This window comes from Catharus ustulatus, chromosome 2 (assembly GCF_009819885.2).
Source record: "Catharus ustulatus isolate bCatUst1 chromosome 2, bCatUst1.pri.v2, whole genome shotgun sequence".
In the NCBI taxonomy this organism is placed as follows: domain Eukaryota; kingdom Metazoa; phylum Chordata; class Aves; order Passeriformes; family Turdidae; genus Catharus; species Catharus ustulatus.
Window position 1 is genome coordinate 102,265,084 of NC_046222.1, and position 18,215 is coordinate 102,283,298.

At 35.3% G+C, this 18,215-nt stretch overlaps 1 protein-coding gene across 2 annotated transcripts in view; it reads right to left on the reverse strand.

Moving 5' to 3' along the window:
- Positions 1 to 14,130: 14,130 nt before the first annotated feature.
- Positions 14,131 to 18,215, reverse strand: part of NLGN4X (neuroligin 4 X-linked) — a 164,845-nt gene continuing 160,760 nt past the window's right edge. For both annotated transcript variants that reach the window (XM_033086732.1, XM_033086727.1), the window contains one exon: positions 14,131 to 18,012. In XM_033086732.1, coding sequence (XP_032942623.1) covers positions 17,163 to 18,012 — 850 coding nt within the window. In that variant the 3' untranslated portion in view covers positions 14,131 to 17,162. The remainder of the gene's footprint in view (positions 18,013 to 18,215) is intronic.

Sequence of the window (18,215 nt, forward strand, 5' to 3'; positions counted from 1 at the left end):
ATCAGATAAAAAGCCGCGATTACTATATCATGCATGGTGTCAGTTAAAATATAGCATAATAGCCTTGTAAGAGTAAAAAAAATACCCCAAACCTGCTGCTAAATGAAGAGAAGAAATATGTGGCAAAGTTCTTATATGTCTGGTTAGACTGATTTTGCACCATGAAAGAAGTGGAAGGACAAAAAAAGCTCCTTGTTAAAAACTATGACTGTTGTCAATTGAGCTCCATATTGTTGTATGGATTAGCATACATCGATGAGCTACACATTCTTTAAAAAATATCTTGCTAAAATTCACTCTCACAGGTGAAATAGAAGGAAAAACTGCTCTGAGAATTGCTGTACTATGGGAAGTTGGGAATTTTCTTTTACAGTAATTTCACGAATACAAGTCGAACCATTTTGACTAAGATTTTGCTCCCAAACTGGAAATGCAGCTTATACTCAGGAGCGGCTAATATGTGAATAATTTTGTGACATTTACAACCTCAGAAGTGCCAGCCAGGGTGCCGAACCGAGCACCTGCTAGTAAAAGCCGGCATTTTGCGATTGTTACAAATTGTTATTCTGTTGCACCCCGAGTGGAGCCTGGCTCCCTGCAGGCAGCACGGGGGGCGGGGAGAGAGGAGGGAGAGCTCTCTCCTTCCCTCCTCTGCCGCAGCCCGGGGAAGAGATGGGGGGACCCTGTGTTGCCATCCCCGCGGCCTGGGGAGGCGGTGGGGGTCCCGTGCCACCATTGCCGCGGCCCGGGGGGAAGGCGGGGGCCCTGTGCCGCCATTGCCGTGACTCGGGGAGGAGGCGGGGGGCTCCATCCCTGTCCGCCTTCGCTGCCGTGGGAGCCGGGGGGGGACTCTGTCCCTGCCTACCACCACAGGGCAGCGCCAGGCCGTGGTGACCGAGCCCAGTGGCAGCGGCTGGCCCTGAGTGGCCCCGCCGAGTGGCCCCACCGTGCTGGGCCACCTGGCCCCGTCGGCAGCCCCGAGCGGGCCGAGCCTGCACAGCCTTAGCTGAGCCAGTAAACCCCCCGCCATGCCACGGTTCTGTTACTAATTGGCAACTTTGTTGCATGCGGGTCCTCGCTGCGAACGACAGAGCAGCTTATACTCAGGTGCAGCTTATTTATGGACAAAGAACGAAGTATTTGCCAACACCCAGAGATGCGGCTTATACTCAGTGTGGCTTGTATTCGTGAAATTACTGTGTTTGCTTCTATCGTTTCAAAGCACAAAATATAAGCAATTTTATTATTCATTAAAAGTAAATAGATAAAAATAAAACAGGAAAATTAAAAAGGAAAATTTAAAAAGAAAATTAAAATTAAAATAAAAAGGAAAATTAAATCTAGTAGATACATGCAAGGTAGAATCACTGACAAATCCTTATCTCTCATAAATAGGCAAAGTTCCACTTAATTCAATGGAGTGATTCATTCTATTTCAGTATTACAACTAGAAAAGTCCCCACGCCCTTGCACAAACTGAATGCTCCTTCTGCTCTACTTCTATATAAACTGTTATTCTGGCATAAATGTCCATATCAAATCAACCCCACCTTTCAACTCTTCTGGCACATTATAGGCAAAAATGAAAATATTCTTTAGGAAAATATTCTCTAGGTAATGAGGGAAATTATTTTTTTTTTAGATATGTCACTAGTATGTAGAAATTAAGTTCTTGTTTTGTTGACTGTCATTTATTACAGTTTTAAATATTTTTTAAAAAATCATCTTACTCACTTTGAAGACAACAAACATTTAACATTCAGATTAATACCATGTCATATGTAATTTTTCTTCTTTTGTACATTTATAAATTAATTTTTAACTACAGCTTGATGAGATACATAACTGCTTTATGTATTTATTTTCTTTATTCTTTTTTTTTGTATTGTATTGAAACTGTTAAGAATGCGCTTGTCTATAAGTCATGGCATAATGTGGGATTGTTAATATCATGTAATGAGTGTGGTTCTGTTTCCTTGGTGCATCATTTTACTGCTTTATTTATGTTGCTTAATTCTTTAGGCCAAATGAGCACGATTTACATATGATCCAGGGTAAATAGGGCAAATTTTAGTTCACTTATTTTGGTCTTATGTCTTTATGTTGTCTCATGTTGTTTAAAAAAATAGAACTCTGATTTTAAAAAGTATAAAAAATCAAGGTCACACTGATTTTATGTTTTTCAAAGATAACCAAGTTTTATTGGTTTATTTCTGGAAAAGAAATGCTGAAAATTTCAATATGAATACAATTCAGTGGAAAATTTCTAGTGTAATAAAAGTTCAATCATTTTATCATTCCCCCTTCCCTCATAGGAAATTCTTACAAACTACTTGTTATTTATATGTGAAAAGAACCTAAGTGGCAAAATATGCACACTGACAGAAGCAGACTTATATTAAAATTTAAAGTTACATTCAGTTTGCATTTTGTCTAACCTTGTGGTTTTTATAACTTCCCTGACATGTTAGTCACCCTATTTTACTACAAATTAGAAAAAGTGAGAATTATGAAAATGTACCCAACAAAGATATTTCTTTTATAAACAGGAAACCTTTCTTACAGAAATATGAAATCTTTGACAAATTACAAAAAAAAATCAACAAAAAAAAAAACCCAGAAAAACCCCAGAAAACAAAAAACAAACCCCAAAACCAAAACAAATTACATTAAAAAAAAAAAAAAACAAAACAAAAAACTCAAACAGAAGTTTTGTTAACACTGGAATATATTACTTTTTGTGTCAGGGAAGAAGTCTAAAGAAGTCTAAAAATGTCTTTGAACAATAAGATTTTACCTGAGGCTTAATTTCCTTTTTTGAATATGGTATTTCTACAGAACTTTATCTGGTAAAATGCACTCCAAACTGGGTGTTATTTTGTAATAATCAGCATTGTTTCCAATTTTCAGCGACAAATTATGACTCCAGCTATTGCATTACTTAAATTTAGAGATTTCATATATGAATACTACTTCTAGTGAATTCTTAATATTCTTAACAAATTTTCATAGTAGTTTTATTGAAAATTTAAATGACAGCACAAGTGTATTTTAAACAGGCACAACTAAATCCTCCAAATTAATGATAAAGATTGCTTAACCACAAATTTCTTGCTAGAATAATATAAAGTTGGAATGTATTATGAGTATGGCACCAGCAATTTTTTTTTCACTTTTAACAGAGAGGAAAAAACACAAAAAACCCCTCCATTAACTAATGCAAAAGCGGTTGCTACACATTTGTCTTGTTTTTAAGAAAGCAGGAATATAGTTTTTAATTCACATTGTGGAATTCAATGGAAATATCTCTATTGGTTTTACAGGGAAGTTATTTAGACCAGTATGCACATCTGTGATTAAAGAACTAGGGAAATTAGAGCTTTGAAGAATAACAAAACGTGTTTTTCAAAGTTACAAATCAGCACATAGCTCTTCCAAGCTTTATGTCTAAAAGTTATTTGCTCAATTGACCTCGTATGAGGAAGCGGTGTAGTAACTGAGTAAACAAAGGGAAATATTTTCCACAACACTTAATTGCCTTCAAGAGTTAATTTTGATGTGAATGCTTGCAGTATTTCCAAGTGAATTATACCTAATTATGATCACGTATTTAAATGTAATATAAAAAGAAGGGGGTCATAATTAAGGTCAGGTATTTTAAAAGTAATCCAGTTTAAAGAATTATGGCTTTTATCCTCTTAGGGAGCAAATGGAAGAAATCTCTCAACTGTGTCTCACTGTGTCTAAGACAACCCTTGACAGACCAACACAGGCCTGTGACATGGGGCACTGGGCCAAGGAGCAAAGTGGGGCCCATTTTATAGGCACCTGACGGTAGTGGTGGCAAGAAAACGAACAAGTCAGAACACTCTAAGTCTTGTATATTATGACCAGACTGCCTCTGGATATGTCCTTGGGTTTGCATCCATGATCAACCTGGCTAACCCAAGGCTAGACTAAAATGTATACTTTTGTGTGTATACACAGAGGAAAAGGAAGAAGGGGAAAGAGCAAATAAATGCTAGATACATAGCATAGTAAAATTAGTGAAAAAAAATTAAAATAAATGCTGATTTTATTATTCACAAAGTATATTCTGAAATAGCTGACTTTTAGTAGCAGTTAATAAAGAAGGTATTTTAATATTCTACAACTTAGAAAAAGAATGAAACTAATGATAATACATTAAAGTATTCTGTATGTTTGGAAGAAAAACTCTGAGCAGAACACAGTGCTTTATTTTCTAGAGAAAAAAAAATACTTTTTAATCTTGTGGTTACAGTCACTTACCTTTCCACTAGAAAACTGTGCACTTGTGGATTTACCAACCTCACCCATATGCCACTAAAGGCCACATGTTACCGGAAGAAAGAATCAAAACAGTGTGTACGTGCATGCATTTTGCACAACATTATTACATTCTTACCATCTCACAATATTTGTGCTTCACCAGCCTCTGCTGCCCATTAATATTATAGCTATTGCATGCATATCATATAGATTTACTAGACAGAGGTTGCACACCTCCATGTAACATTTGTACAACAAATTTACCTAAATGTAAGAGAAAGAATACAGGAATTTTTTTTCAGCCCACTATTTATCTGCAGCTATTCTATTTATTTCTAGTTCTCTGTTCTTTTTGTAGATAATATTTTCTAACAGCTATCTCCATCATGATGTCTCATACACTATTTCATTATTCTGATTTCTGATGCATGACTATTATTGTACCCCTGTGAATATAAACCCTGCTTTCAACTATTTTGAGTTTTTATGTCATGGTTCTTTTCTATCTTTACCCCCTGCCCCAGCAGAAGCTTCTTTTCCATTGTGAAGTCTCAGCACAAATACTGAGCTCACAGAATGCTGTTTCTTAAACAGGCAGTCCATGACCTTATCCTCTATTTTTGATTTCCCTCACATAAGTTGTTTTAGCCATTTCAATTACTCTTGTGTAATGGACTAGTAGAAAATGGATTCAATGGGTATGCAAGTCATGAAGACCAGGCACACTCAGATTGGTCTTCTACATGAAGTCTGTGAATTAACTGATCACACTTTCTGCTTGGTGGCACGGAAAACCACCATGGATATAAATTTTCTTAAAAATATCTAGACAGTGCAGTTCTTGGCCCATTCTGCATGCACTTATATCTTATAGCCTCTAACTTTAAAGATTCAACTCCATTTTTCAATCAGAGATGACCATGAATGTGATTTTTATTCACCTTCTGCAAGTACATGATTTTGATTGTTTACAGTTATCTGAAAAAGAACATTGGACATCTTCGTTAGTCACAATTTTCGTTACTGAAAAAGAATTCATTACCTAAACATCAAGCCAATATTGTCCTCTGAGTTTCTACATCGACTCTGTCTCTGAATTTACCAACTCCAGACCACAGTCCTTCACATTTTCTGCATCTCTTCCTCTGAGCCCAGTGCCATATCTATTTTGTTTCTACCTCATCCGTAGGTGTCTCTTCTCCCTAAGACTTACTATTCTTTCACATTTTTCTGCTCTTCCTTTTCTGCTAAACAGCTGAACAACTCCAGAGTGGCAAAACTCCCCTGACACTTTGCATTGTCTATCCCATTACTCTCTAATTTATGCTTGGTGCTAGTAGGGAACATCTGTTTAATTTTGTTGCTTGATTTAAACTTACTTTATATAAATCACATTGTCAGCCTTTGTATTCCTTAAATCTTGCATGGAGAGGTCCATTTGCTAAAAATGAAATATAGTAAATTTCTCTTAATCAAGATAATTTGATGTTTTTCCTTCCTCATTCACAACTGAATTAAAAACTCAATGCACTTATATTGCTACAGGTTAATATTGAACATTTTTCCTCCCAAATATCAGTGGAATTTGGTTTTAAATTCATGCAATTTTGCCAAGAGTGTAAGACATGGTAACTCTATTCTGTTTTACTTTAATTCTTTAGACTGATGAGTGATTTTCTGCAAATATTTTCTTCTAAATTTTCAAATGTATAGGAAGTTCTGAGAGTCTTTAAAAGTTTAATTATTCAGTAGATTATTCATTAGCTTAAAAATTATTTTTCAATACCTTAAAAATGTCTATATTCAATAACTTGTATTTTAATCAATATTAATTTCTATCTTAATCAGAAAGGAGAATCTAATTTAAAAAATATTCAGTTAATTTATGTACCTGAAGTCCATAGAAAACCTGTCTTTAGACTGCTGGCCACCACATGTGATGTGGATCAGACTCAGTATTAGGTGCAAATTTCATTTTCTCTGAGATTCGGGTGCCTTCAATAGATTTGTCCCCTATAAATGTGTAAACATTTTAGCTTGGGTGGGGTTTTTTTGGTTTTTTTTTTGTTTTGTTTTGTTTTGTTTTGTTTTTTTTTTTCCAAAGAATCTTTTCCTATTTAACTTATAAAGACGTGTTCCTATATGCCTTTAAATTGAGAAAACCTCAAAATTTAGGCATTGCATCACATGGTGAGGTATGAGTTCTCTCAACTGATGTGATAACAGAACTATCATGGAAGCATGGAAAGGATGTTTTGTCCCTTTCCTGGTTACACAGGGTCTTTCAACTGTAATAGCCAAGATTAAAATAATAAAGCCTGGCTTTGAGATTAAAATTGTTGCTATGTCTGGTACAAAATAAAAACTAGAGACATACCTGTCTGGTTTTCTTGCAGAGAGGAGTGACAAACCTACTGCCTATGGCTGAAATATTTATTTATATGGTATAAACAGGGAAGAACCATGAAATCACACTGAAATTCCCTCCATATTTTGTAATGAAATTAGTTGCCAAAGTGAGTATAACACTTCCAAATAAATTATGTTAGTCAGTGCTCAGATTTCACAGTGCAAAATGATTAAAATCAAATGGAGCATTCAAAAGATAAACCTCTTTTAAAACTGTGAAGTTCTTTTTGTTTTGGATTCTTTATTTGTTTATTTAATTTTTTCAAATATTATTGGATATGTTCACTCTGAACATCTTCAAGTGTTTGGCATTTTAGATCAGTGTTAGGAACATATACCACAATACCAGGGGTGCATACCCTCCCACTAAAACACTTTTTAAATTATTTCAGATTTTTAGTGGAGAAAAGTAAATTTCATTGCATTACTGAATCCTTAAACCACCAGTGACAGAATTGCTTTCAGTGTCAAGTGCATGCTTGTTCTATTTAAAAGAGAAAAGAAATATCCTTTCATCAATATAATCTACAAAGCTAATTGTGGGATCTGCCCTTTCTCTTTTTCATAGTTGTGAGCAGAATTAAAAAATGAGCAAGTGTTTTGTAAATGGTTTTAGAACTTGGCAGTTTAATATGCATTCTGGGACTGAAATCAAAGGCACTGCACCATAAACTGAACTTAGACAATAGGATCAATTAACCTTGATGTGGTGGGAAAAGACTGTCATTTTTATGCCAGAGACCATTTTGATAAATTGCTAGTTTGTTAAATAGAAGAGGGACCAGGGCTGATGCCTGAGCTATGGGGAAGTGTCTCACAATTGTTTGCATCCATGAGAGTCAGTGGTTTGTTTGGAGGCATAGGGTGCATTACTAGATCATACCTTTCAGTATATGCCTGCAAAAGGAATCCATCTCACCTGCTCCTAGGTTGCTTGCAAGGCTCAACAAAGTTTAGTTTGTGGGGAAAGTTTAATAAATGGGGATTGGCATATTTCCTTTAACAGTACATTCCTGAACCAAACAAAAATTCTACTGTAAACACAACTTCGCAGTCTAGCGTTGTGTCTTTGTCCTGTGCACTATTTTCTGAACTTTTATTCTCATTATTATGGATTTTCTGGTTATTTTCCTGATTTCTGTTTTATACTTTTTCCTGAGTTCAGTTGATCCAGCCTCAAATCACTCCCCAGCTCCTCCTCACGTGTCCTTGGTTAACAGCCACAATTCTTCTGCAGCTGCTACCATCCTCTTGACTTGCCTTTGTCCATTCTGGATAACTTGCTTTTACTCACATTTCTGCAACCTCATTTTTTACAGATTTGGGATTTTTTTGTTTTTTGGAGGAACAATTGGGGTCTACATTCTGCAACAGAAGTTTTGCAGGTGGGAAGTTATTTTCACCAAGTGAGTTTAATTAGACAAACTATCTTCTCTTCTTTCCCTTAGTTGCATTTGCGTGTGGATCTTCAAATCAAAAGCTTGTGCAAATATATTTAAAAAAAAAAAAAGGTTTTAAAAGGACCAGATGCAAAATATCTGCAAAATGCATTAATGTTTTTTGGCATTCAATGAATTGTAAATAATTGAAAATAGCTTTTATAATCTGACACTGAAAATTGAAAACAGACAAGAAGCATATAATAAGCATACATATACATCATAAATAGATCTTCGTGTATAGATGGATGTATAAATACATCCCAAATATCTAAATATGTAGACTTTCAGACTCAAATGTTAGCAGAAGTTCCTATAAAGGTTATACATTTTCACATCAATCATCATGTTGCCTATTAAAACAATTGAGCTGGTTATCTATCAAAAACCTTCTTTCCCCAAATTATGTACCCTACAAAATTATATTGCTATCATACTTTCTTGACATTTCAAGGCTTGCAATGCAGAAACTTCTCTGAAAACAACTGCTAAATTTCTAATCACTTACAACCAGTATTGCAGATTTGGACATGCTCAAACATAGAGTCTCTCGAATAACTTTACTGTCTCTTTCAGACAATCATTGAGATAACTGAATAGTATTAATTTTCCCATTGTTAATTATTCTAAGGAAAGCAAAATGATAGCAGAATTCTGCAAGATCAGAGTACATAAACTCCACAACGATCAAAAAAACCATCAAACCAGTAATTCCAGGTGACAAATAGGGATCAGATCTTGAATTCAAAATGGAGAAATATAGTCAGTTTAGTTCACAAATGTACACATCCTTGCAACAGTTAAATGTGTGTACCTATTCCTCCAGCATTACCTGCACTCTTCAAATTATTTGTTACGTGCCAGATTCACAAGGATTTTTGGAAATTGCTGAAGTGCTTCTATATTACAGTGATCTTAGTAACAGGAATTATCTTCATTTCTGTTTTGTGGTTGGTGTTATTTCTCATGCAGTACTTGATGAATAGACTTCTCTGTTTCTGACCGGTCACCTATTAATAAACTACTAAGTGCCAAGGAAGTTTGAAAACAAACATATCTCCTCAGGGTCATGGTAAAATGTCAGTGACTGCAGTGATCTCTGTAGAGCAGGTTTATAATCCATGGTAGTCCCTAATTACACAGCAGCCTTCTAGAAGAAGAAACAGTTATTCACAAGAAAACCTTACAATACAGGTAAGATCTGGATGAAGGTTTGGCAGCAGGCTCTGGAGGACCAGTTTCCTAACAGAAACCTGGTCTCAACTGTCCAAAATTCCAACAGCTTATGTCTTCATTTTTCTCTAGCTGTGTGTTGCAGAGAGCTCCTAGCAGTTGTTACACCTGTCCTTGGTATAATCACCTGCCATTCTAAAAACTCAGCAAGAAAAAGTGACTTCAAACTTACTATGTATTGAAGCAGCAATTCATGAAGCTGCTGCAAATGGAATTCCACTTTCTACCTTTGTGCATATAGACATGGTGATTTATTCTCATGCCTCCACGAGAAATCTCTATTGTGTCTGAGGTATAGTAAAACATCTGCAGTCAGATGAGAGGACTAATGCGATGCTGGGTATTACTTCTCTCACACATACCGAAACTCTAGTTTTGATAATTAAATTTTTTATTTTATTAATTTTTAATTACATCCTTACTGATTTTCTGCTATATGAATGGTGCAGAATTTACAGTCTGGGGAGCAGCACAGATATTTTTTAATGAATCCATTATAATGGGTGAAAAAGAGATTTTCAAGCCTCACGAATCAACTTAGCAGTTGATTCTTGCCCATCTCCAGCAACTCCCTCATGGACCACTGTTCCTTGAGTGCTTCTATTGCTTTTTTCCAGGCAGTTGAAAACTGCATGAGGTGTTTGGCTGGCCCTTCCCCAAGTACTGGGGAAAGTTAGCTGCATATTACTCTTCATCTCTTAACTCTTTCTGATTTTCCTTCACCAAGGAGAGAAAAAAATGGGTAATAATAAGTAAACAGTTCATATTTCTTCTTTCTCAGTCCCAGTTTCAACTTAGAGGGACCTGTAACATATCAGTTGTTGGTGATCTTTGAGGGCTCGAAGGCCAGTAGTTAGTAGAAAAACATATATTCCTGGGAAATTTTCTCCATGGACCTCTAAGCAGGAAAATGAAGAAAAAAGCAGATTTGAAGCATAACCCTTCTATTTGGCCTACATGCAGGGTGGTTATCCAGGCAGCACCTGCACCTGGCTTGTACTGTCATTCTTCCCTGTTTTTTGTCTGGCACTTTATCTTATGTCATTCCCTGAGAAATGTTCACATTTCACTTTTCTGTATTATCTACAATAGAAGCACTATCTTCTGGTTAAAGTAGGGCATCTTGGGATCTAATTTTATACTTCTCAATACCCAGATGAGCTCTGTAGATTATGTTCTGCATATCTAAATCCATATGGTATTCCATTATGACACAACATCTCTGTTCAAAATTCCATTATAGTCTCATTTTCTGCAATGATTTAATTTGACTAGTCCCTGTAAAAATGTATCCTTTGAGATAATTTTCATTTTTTCTGTTGGCCCTCACACAGAAGAAATCCATCACATTATTTTAAGGTCATTTCATATAATATAGTATCATATTTCTTCCTGTCAAATTCATTTAGAAACAATTTGCGTTTGAGTCCTATTTATTTTAAAACACTCTTCCTGTAGATTCTTTGCTGCTCGTGGTAGGCCTTTTGAAAGCTGAAATCCCATTAAAAATACTTTTGCAATATCATCTTCATTTCCTGAAATCGTCAAATTCCAGTCTAGTTTCTAAAGTGAGATATCCATTGACTAAAATGTACAAGCACTCATGCAACTCAACCTGCAAATTGTCTTCTATGCAAAATAACCACCAGTGCAGGATACTAGTGCATGTTCTCTGAATTTTGCTTTGGGTCTTGCTCACCTTTGACATGATGTAATGAAGTTTTGATGCACAAAAATGCTAATTGTGTTGATTTTCCTATGTATGTGAAACAAATCCCCACCAAGTGCAAGGCAGCATACCATGAATTCTTGTCATACAAGGCTGACTGTGCCAGCCCCCTTTTAGTTTACGCTGATCGTAGAAATCAGGAAACATAATAGCTAAGAAAGGTTTTTATGTTTTGGTGGAACAATGTAATTAGGTGTATCTAAACAAGGTTTACGAACAACATAGAGTTTGAGAAATCTTGCTGTGGAATAGAATGACATACTAACTTAATTTACCTTTGATTAAAGATCAATGTAGAAAAGAAACAAATGCCAACAGTGAATAATAGCAATAATAAAAGCTGCAGAGTAACAGGAGAGCTGGCAGCAAGCTGGCACTTCCCACTAAGACATACACCGTGTCAAAGCAAAGCTGTTAGGCTGGCACCAAATGCAGTCACGGAGATCGATGCATTTCAAGGATGAGGAATAATGTAATGTAAATACCCCCTCAGCAGAACTTCTTAAACACTAAAAGCGGCAAGGAAAATGTCAGATGAAAATGCTCTCTCACCGTCATACAGCACAGAATGGAACAAGTCTGAAGCCAAACTTAAATGTTGTGACAGAAAAAAGCCACACACAAAAACATATCTTATCTCTTGGAAATTATCTGATGTAAAAAGAGATGAAAGATATGACAGGACATGAAATGAGTGAGGGCTTTGAGTTAGGTACAGCAAAAAGCAAGATATCAGACAACAAAATCTTGAAAAAAAAGAGGTCTCTTGAAATGTAGTGTTTTAAAAATAAAACATAGATAAAGCTCTCTTCTGTTTTTGTGCCGCATCTTTGGTTCTTGGAGAAAAATACAGCTGTGCTGTGTAGCCTAAGTCAAACCCAATATATATCAGTCTTTTGTCTAGCTTTTCCCTTTATTTGACTTGGAGCCCTTAGAATGGGACTACTCTGAATCACTCAGATAACTAGAAGCCCTGAAAAAAGGCACTAGAGGAAGAACATTTTATGCTTTCAGCACTTGAGGATTTTTATGTAAAAGAGAAAACAAAAAAAGGTCATCTATTTCATTCCTCATTTAGGTATGTGGATATTCCAGAAAATACTGTCTGAAAAGGTTTTATTTCATGTAGAAAAGGGGTGGAAAACGGAGTTACGAAAATGTAGGTATTGCAAAAATTTGTAAACTTTCCACTGATAACAATGGAATGTGCCTTATTTATTAGATGCTTTGTTTTACATTTGAATTGTTGGGATATTACTGTACAATCTCTTTAATTACTACTGTGTCTTAGGGAAGCTGCAGTTCACTTGGTTTATGGCAAAACTCCTTCTCTGGTTGGGACTTTGTGACTGAATTGTGTCTAAGTCATACGTGAGTGATCTGACTTCTTTACATGCACAAAAATTTAATTAAATAATTTGGGTATGCTACAAAATACTAAGAAAGCATAAGTATATTAAATCATAACTTTTAGAAGACACAGTGAGGACCTTAGTCCCCACTGTGGAACACCAAAAAAATGTCTTGAATCAAACCTTCATCTGAAGGTAAAATACTATTTATTATGCTACAGCTCAAACAAGATGTTGAGACATTTCCAAATCACTTCTTTATTTTTCTTTTAATTTAATAAAAAATTACTATCTTACTTTTAAAGCTAATTTAATGTGTTGAGAAGCTTTTAAAATATTATGATACAAAATTTATAGGATCGTAATTTCTAGTGGGATTAAAATCCCAGTTTTTACCAGCTGCTAATGGCCTCTGGAGAGATTCAGGCTGATGAGGTTTGTGATGCCAAACAGCTGTAGATGAAAATATGTGAAACAGTTGACAATAATTAAATAATTCAAATGTAAAAACACAAATCTGAGACAAGCACATAATTGTAATGGTACTATTTCATATGATTTTTATGCGATATTAAATAACATTAAATTGTAATCATCATAGCAAAGCCAAAATAGGAACATACTAATCTGCATATTTATATTTCAGATGGTAAAGGAATAAAATAACAAAGTATTAAGTTAGCATGAACAAAGTTCTGAAGATGTTCTCTTTTTTAAATGTGAGACTGATTAGCTGAAAACAATCTATTGAGTTCACCCAGAAATGTAAGGGGAACAATTCACAGAAATTACACAATTTTAACCTCTTTTTGTGTGTATGAATTATCTCAGAGCAAGATCTGGGATTTTGAAGTGTACCTGTGATTAAACATATTTGCTGAAAAACTCTAAATCTGCCCTTTAATTGCAAAAGCTTTATGTACAAGTTCAATATTCAAAATTCAAGCTGTTTGATTAGGTTGATAGGTGCATGTTTCTATCTCAGAAGCTTGATTCTTCATATCAAAATTTTGATATGAATCATTCAGACTGATTTTTGCAAGTCCTCTTCACTAATATGCTCAAAATTCATCAAATATTGTTAGTGTCTCTATTCAGCAGAAGTTACAGAAAGAAAACAACACCCAGTTCAAATTACTAAAGCGTCTACATACCTTTCCAGTGAAAGGAAAACTGGCTGATAAACAGAATCTGACATAATAAAATGACAAATTTTTTACTTACTCAGTCTTTGATGGAAGAATGATGTTAATGTCCCTGCAATATATGTACATACCTTAAATGCATATGAGTAACACATGTTGCTACTTTTACATATTTTTTTTTCTAATAAAACTCATTGTTTATCTGAATTTAAAATAGAAAAATGAAGTATATCTACTTGTGGAGATTGACAGATTTATGTGCATTATTTTGATCCCTAATTTGGAAGATACATTTTTTGCATTTTTCAGCTGCTAAGCTATAAACTTATATGGGAAACTGCATACCCAAGCTTTTTATCCAGTGCCTCAGAAAATACTAACAAAACAGTTAAACCATTACTTCAATGGGAATGGTAGCATATACAGGAATTAAATATACAGAGCTCATTTTCTTATATCTTCATTATCTGAGTTGCTTTCCTTTTACTGGCAGGCTTATAGAACTACAAAAGCCATGAAAACTCAATGCTAACTTAAAAGTGCAACCTCTGTTATTTTAATATTTTTATACTGAGTATCAAGGCATTGTTTACAGTAGATAATGAAACGAAGATGGGGCAGAAAACACGCTTCTGAAAGACTTTCTACACAAAAGCATGAACACGTAGTTATTTGCACAAAGCATTAGAAAATACCGTGATATTTTATTATTAAAAATGCTGCTGAAAAGTTTATACATATGTGTCCAGCCATATATATCTTCTATCATTACTTAAGGCAAAAAAAACCCAAAAAATTGCAAAACAATAACAGAAGAAACCATTGAACCCTGTGTGCCTCTTAAGGACAAGAATATAAGCCTGGGAAAGTACTTTTGTTTTTCTTTTACAGTTTCAAAGTATATTTTGATATCATTATTATAGAATTCTATGAAGACCCTATAAATCTGCTCCCTCTATAAATCATACATCAGTCCAGATGTATCAAATTATTAAATCATCTTGATTGTAATTACTTTTAAAAGCTAAAATCATTCACTTACAGGAACTTTTTTTACCCAAATGTCACAAGCCTGACACAGTACTGTACATATTGCTAGCAGAAGACAATTGGAAGTACTAAACAAATACTGTAATTCACATTACAAACATACCCAACTGATTATGATGCCAAGCATCAGTACCTTTTTTTTTTCACTTTTTTTATTTTTTTCCTTTTTTTTCAACCTTTTTTTAAGAGTTATGAACTGCTGCATCTCAGCTGAGGCATTACATAGCTGGTGGAAATGGCCTGGTATAGAGTCAGCATTAATATATTACTTGATGGATCAGTGAAAAAAACAAAAATAATTTTCCATTTCCTATTATTTGTACTTTGGGGTTGCTGCTTCATCACATTCCAACCTGAGCTCCCAGGTCAGATTTATAGCACATTTACTGCAGATAAAGGATTATATCAGCCACATGTTGCATTTTTATCATGTCATCAACTTTTTATTTCTTTCCTTCAGATTTTGCTTTACTGCCTGCTACAACAAAGAGTTGTGCAGATGAATCGACCTCAGTAAATCACCTTGTCTTTGATTTTATTTATAGGGGTGACTATTTCAAAGTATTTTATTAGAAAACAGAATGTATAGGAAACAAGAAGAGGTACAAGGCATCTTGTGTTAATCGTTATGGGACATATGATATCAATGCAGTTTAGTTGTGAATTAATAATAGAAAATACATCTCGGATAGTCACGTTCAAGTGCAGACCAATTTGTTCAAAGATCTTTGGTTGCTGTCTCTCAATGATGGAGTAACTTTCAAAGACAAAATATAAAGCAATATTCATCTGCAAAAACTATTTTCTAGCTTTTCACATTCTAATCAGTTGTTTGACTCAAACTGCAAAGTTACTTTGATAGCTCTGCTTGGCCCCTGTTTTTCTAGCGAAGAAAAGGCAGAAGCAAATAGCTAATAATTTTGCCTTTCCTGAGAGTGATGCTCTCTGGGATTTTCAGTGTTGTTCAAATGCAGAACAGTTGAGGATTTCTCTGCTTCTCTCTTCATAATGCTCACTGACTGTGGGACTGCTGTGCAATGAATCAGCAAATGGGAATTTTCTGACAAGTACACTCTCAAGCGCAAAACAAGATACTGGGCTGAGAATTTTTTTACACACTCATCACTCTGAACAGTTTGAAGAACAGCCAGCCAACCAACCCTGCATTTCCCAAGTTTCAAATTGTAGTTTTATTTTGTTTAGCAATGCTGAGGAGGTGTTTTCTCAGCTGAGATTCCACTGCAACTGCTGGTGAATATAGAGCTAGTTTTCCTTGAAGAAGGCTGACCAAAACACAGGCTTTCATTGCTTTTTTCAGGGCACAAAACTTCCTAATGTATCACAATAACCAAGAACTACAAACTGGACTTCAAATATATATTATTGAATGTTTCTTGGTTCAGTTCAACAAGCTTAAAATAGTAATTATTTTCTTTTGCATTTTTTTTTCTCTTTGTTTTCCGATCCATTGCTGTGTTGGATTTTAACAAAGGCTAACACAAAATTAAATTATAGAAAAAATGTTTCAGAAAAGAACGACAATCTCCTATGAATACTTTAACATGCACTAGTGTAACCTGTAAGAGAAAATACGCAGGTCACACAGACAACTGTATCCTCTGCATGACACCATGGCCTCATATAAATGAAACATGTTAGAAAAAACTCATGGTTTTTGTTAACCACTAGTAATTAAGAAGAAATTCCTCCTCTGGTCTCGGAGGAAACAGAGGTCATATGACTAATGTATATACACATAGGTCACAACCGAATGCACAATCTTTCTAAAAGCTCTTTTCAAACTGAAAACATCAATAAAAGCTGCTTCTTTTTTCATTTGTTTTTAAACTCACAGCTATGTACATTTTTACAAAGTTTCTTTAAATATAGTTCAGGCTGGCAAGTCATCTCTTTGCACAGAACTATACGTATTTTACTGCATAGTCAGTCCTCCTCTTTTTTTTTTTTCGTTTTTGTTTTTAATAATAAAATTCTATTTTCCCCATCTGAATTACAGCTTCATATGCTGGGTAAAAGCCCATGGTGATGTCTTTGTTTTATCAATGGCCATTCATGGTATGGCACATAAAGAATCTTTTTTATAATTTTATTTATTAAAAAAAAACAAAAAAAACCCAAAACACCTGTACAGTCACTGGCTCTGTGTTCCAGAAGACTCTGCTTTGCTTGTAATACTTAAAACATCATTTTAAATTACTTCTTCTAGCCTCAACTTTCAATCAAAGTGGCTGAGATCTTAAAGCAGTATTGTAATAGCAATGTACACTTTTCACATTTCACAGGGCTTGTAGTTGATCTTTAACATCAGTGAGTTTCTGTGGGAAGGATCAATAAGAAAATAATGACTGTCCTTCTCTTTTACTTATTTTTACTTTAGATTTTGACAAGGTGTTCAATGGATGGTATATAACTTTTTCCTTTTTTTTTTTTTTCTTTTTTTTTCTTTTTTTCTTTCTTCCAAGTGGCTTATGAGGGTAGATGGGGAAGGGCTGAGCTATACCCTAGTGGTAGAATGTCCATGGGGCAAATTTGTACTGTTTTGTCCTCCACTGAAGGTGTTGAAAGTATGCAAAGGCTGCATTCCTGTTAGTGTATTTGGAATCATGGTTATGGTGTTGGGTGTCATTAGCGGGATGTCATCTGGGGACCTTCTCAAAGTGAGCGTGTAGTCAGGTGGACAGGTGAGTCTCAGTGTGTCATGGGCCTGCAGTGATTCGCACTCGTGGTCATGTTCTAGCTGCTTCATCTGCAAGGACATGATCTCTTCATTTTGTATGTGTGCTATGTCATTGGTGGTGTTCCTCTGGGGGCTGGGGCGCCTGTGAGTCTCATGACGCCGCTTGTCCTTCTTGTAATATAATGCAGCAAAAGCTAAAATATTGAGGAACAGCAAGGAGGCCCCGACAGCAATGGTGACACTCAGCTCCGTGGAATAATCTCTCTTGTTTTCTATCAGAACTGTCGTATCCTCTGGAGCTGTTTTATGGGTGTCTTTTGAATGTTTGGGATTGTTGGCAGGTGTCATTGCTGGGCGTTTGGTGGCTGGCCATAATTTACCAGGAGAACGTCGGGTCACATACGGAAAGGAGGTCATGTCAGGAGGGGGGACTTTAGTTGTTGTGGAAACATACTGGAATATTTCATTCAGGTTGTGAAGGTGTGGTACGAGCTCCAACCAGAAAGCAACTTTTGTTGCTCGATAGTGATCACGAACTCGGGGTTTCAGGCCAATATGCAAATAAAGTTGGTCTTTAGGATTGTATTTGGACCAGGCCACTTCTTCAAAGCGGTTGGGTTTTGTATGGATGAACTTTGTGTCCTGTGGAACAGGCTGGTTTGGATCTCTAAAAAAAAAAAGAAAACAGACAATATTACAGTCATTAACCTTGCCACAAAAAACCCAAAACAAGACAAAAGCAAACAAGCACCAAACCCTCTCAATCATACGGTTAATATTTATCCAATACTTACAGTATTTGTAACCTAAAAGCAGAAGCTAAAAAACCCTCCCTAACTGAAGAACCGCTGTTAATAAATAAACAAAAGA